The 2736-nt window shown below is 39.7% G+C and overlaps 1 protein-coding gene across 1 annotated transcript; it reads right to left on the minus strand.

Annotated features, from left to right (window-relative positions):
- Positions 1–1505: 1505 nt before the first annotated feature.
- On the minus strand, positions 1506–2438 carry LOC101639143 (L-aminoadipate-semialdehyde dehydrogenase-phosphopantetheinyl transferase-like). The gene is given in 3 exon segments (XM_045286960.1): positions 1506–1809; positions 1811–2003; positions 2006–2438. Coding segments are annotated over 3 exon segments (930 nt in total).
- Between the last annotated feature and the right edge of the window lie 298 nt (positions 2439–2736).

Raw genomic sequence — 2736 nt, forward strand, 5'->3', positions numbered from 1 at the left:
ATTACTAGGATCTACATATAACCTCCTCCCTGAGGGAGGCAGAGAAATGGGTGAAGGGAGATGTCGGACAGTGTAAGATGTGACAAAATAATAATGATTTATAAATTATCAAGGGTTCATGAGGAGGGGGGCGGGAAGGAAGGGGGGGAAATGAGGAGCTGATATCAAGGGCTCAAGTAGAAAGCAAATATTTCTAGAATGACGATGGAAACAATTGTACAAATGTGCTTGACACAATAGATGTATGCATGGATTGTGATAAGAGTTGTATGAGCCCCCAATAAAATGATTTTTTTAAAGAGCTTTATATCAAAAAGTAATTGTATATTAAGAAAACATCCCAGCCCAGTCCAGATCAAGCCCGTTATTAGCCCATATTATTAGGCAAAAATTAGCCCATAATATTATCCCATAGTAAGTCTGATATTAGCCCATAAGTCCAATACTAGTCCATAAATCCTTGTTCAGACCCACTCAGTCACATGCAATGTTGCAAAATGCAGGAAGATCACAGACCAGTGGGCGCAAAGTCTTGTGGATCCAGTGACTGTGGAAGCATCTCAGCACTGGCAGGGTCTCTACGTGGCTCCTCCAACTTTCTGAGTTTGGCTCCTCAACAGGAAGGTGAATCAGAGAAAGCAAAAGTTCCCAGAATCCTCATGAGAAGGCCATGCCCACAAGGAGGCAACATCAGGCTGTGATCCGATTGACAAACTAGACTCCACCCCTACACTTATTTATCAAGTTGATATGAAATTATATAACTACCACATCATCTTTGCTTCTAAGGAGCTTTCTGAGTGTACCTGTTCCAGGACAGATTTGTTTATTCTTTTGATTGTATCTGCTGATATTGAGCTTCATCTTCTCTTCCCATAGATGTAGTCCATTTAATTTCTGTATAATCCATCTGAAGAAATCCATGTGTATAATTTCCACTTGTGTTGTTGAAAAAATGTATTTGCTGTGAACAAGTTGTTAGTCATGCAAAATTCTGTCACATGATCTCCAGTTTCATTTCTATCACAAAGACCATATTTTCTTGTTTTGCCACAGAGTTATCTTTATTGACGTATATGAACAGCAGATGCACAGTTCACAACAACCAAAAACCACACACAAACAAAAATGGTCCCATTTTTTAAAAATAACTGTTTGGAAACTTCATTTACCAAGAAAAAATTCTGAAAGGCTATACTACAAGGTTTTGCAAGTAGTTATCTCTGAAAAAGAGGATCTAAATATTTTTGTTTTCTATTTTTTTATCCCTAGACCAGCACATATTTATAATTCCTTTTACTTGTCAAGCCAATGTGATTTAGGGGAGAAATAAAGAGGTAAGCCTGTTTAATTGAACAATCTTGAACTGGAAGTCTTTTTTTTTAATAGGAAAGATGGTTGCAGTATTTAACTATTTTGAAAACAAAATTTGATATTAGGTATTCATTTTTCAGTGCGTACCAAAGATTATGAAGCTTTCATTTTCTTTGCTACTCGGGATCGTATCATGATTTTGTACCATTTCGTATGAGTATTTCTTCTGTGAAGCAAAAACAGTCCCAAAATGAAGGATCTTCAGGTGTCATAGGAATAGCAGGGGCTATCAAATCATTGAAGGTCAGAATCTTAAACTGCTTCTCGGTAGGTTTAGCACCATCTTGAGATGGAGCATCCTGATGTTTAGCTCCATCGGGTTTCTTAAGAGCTACTGCGACAAAATGATGCTCATCAATTTTGCTTCCCTCAAATACCCATTCTTTTTCTTCCTTCCCATCTAGGAATAAACGAGTTTCTCTATAAACTTGGCCTATCCAAGTTTAATGGGGATATATCAAATTCGAGTCGTTGTAATTCAAATCCTAGTCCAATACCAATGGCTTTTATAAAGCTTTCTTTCAATGCCCAATTTCTATAAAACATATCCAGTTGAGTCCATTTGTCCGTAAAGCTTTTGATGGTCTCCCACTCCTTGTTTGTGAATTTTCCTTTCATAATATGGAAAACTCTGGAATTGAACCGTGACCTGGAAAGCTCGTCCTCATAATATCAATTCCAACTTGCAGCTCAGGTTCAGAAGCAAGTACCGCGAAGTCCCCTTGATGAGAAATGTTAAAGTTGAAATTGGGATAAGGATTCGATGAGTCCTTTGCAAGAACTGGTTTTCCTTTTGCAGTTCTTTGCAAACGAATATTATTCCAAGGGATATTCAATTTCTCTGCTACCAATTTCCTTATCATCAGACGACCAGGCATGGCTGCCTTTGCGTCCCGGGCAAAGACGAACTGCCCAATACGCTCCTTCTCCTCGGGCTGGATCGATCGCACCGTCAGCAGCCACTCGGCTCTGCTCGGCAGCCAAGTGCCGCAGGAAAAGGCCCAGCGCACGCCCTCCATGGCTGGCACTAAGCAGACCCTCTTGGCAGGGAGCGGGTAAACCATCCACTGAAAGCGGACCTCACTGCCACCTCCGGGAAGAGATGGCGTGGATGTTAGCGCGGCCCCACAAAGACCATATTTTCAAAGTATTATTCCTTCTTCTTTGTTTCCAACTTTTTCATTCCAACTGCCAATAATTATCAATGCATCTTGGTTACATGCTTGATCAATTCCTGAAAGAAGGCACTGATAAAATTCTTGAATTTCTGTATCACTAGCTTTAGTGGTTGGTGCATAAATTTGAATAATAGGTGTACTGCTTGGATTACCTTGTATGCAGATACACATTATCCTGTCTCAC

This window comes from Echinops telfairi, unplaced genomic scaffold (assembly GCF_000313985.2).
Source record: "Echinops telfairi isolate 266 unplaced genomic scaffold, ASM31398v2 ScPeMD7_9;HRSCAF=40, whole genome shotgun sequence".
In the NCBI taxonomy this organism is placed as follows: domain Eukaryota; kingdom Metazoa; phylum Chordata; class Mammalia; order Afrosoricida; family Tenrecidae; genus Echinops; species Echinops telfairi.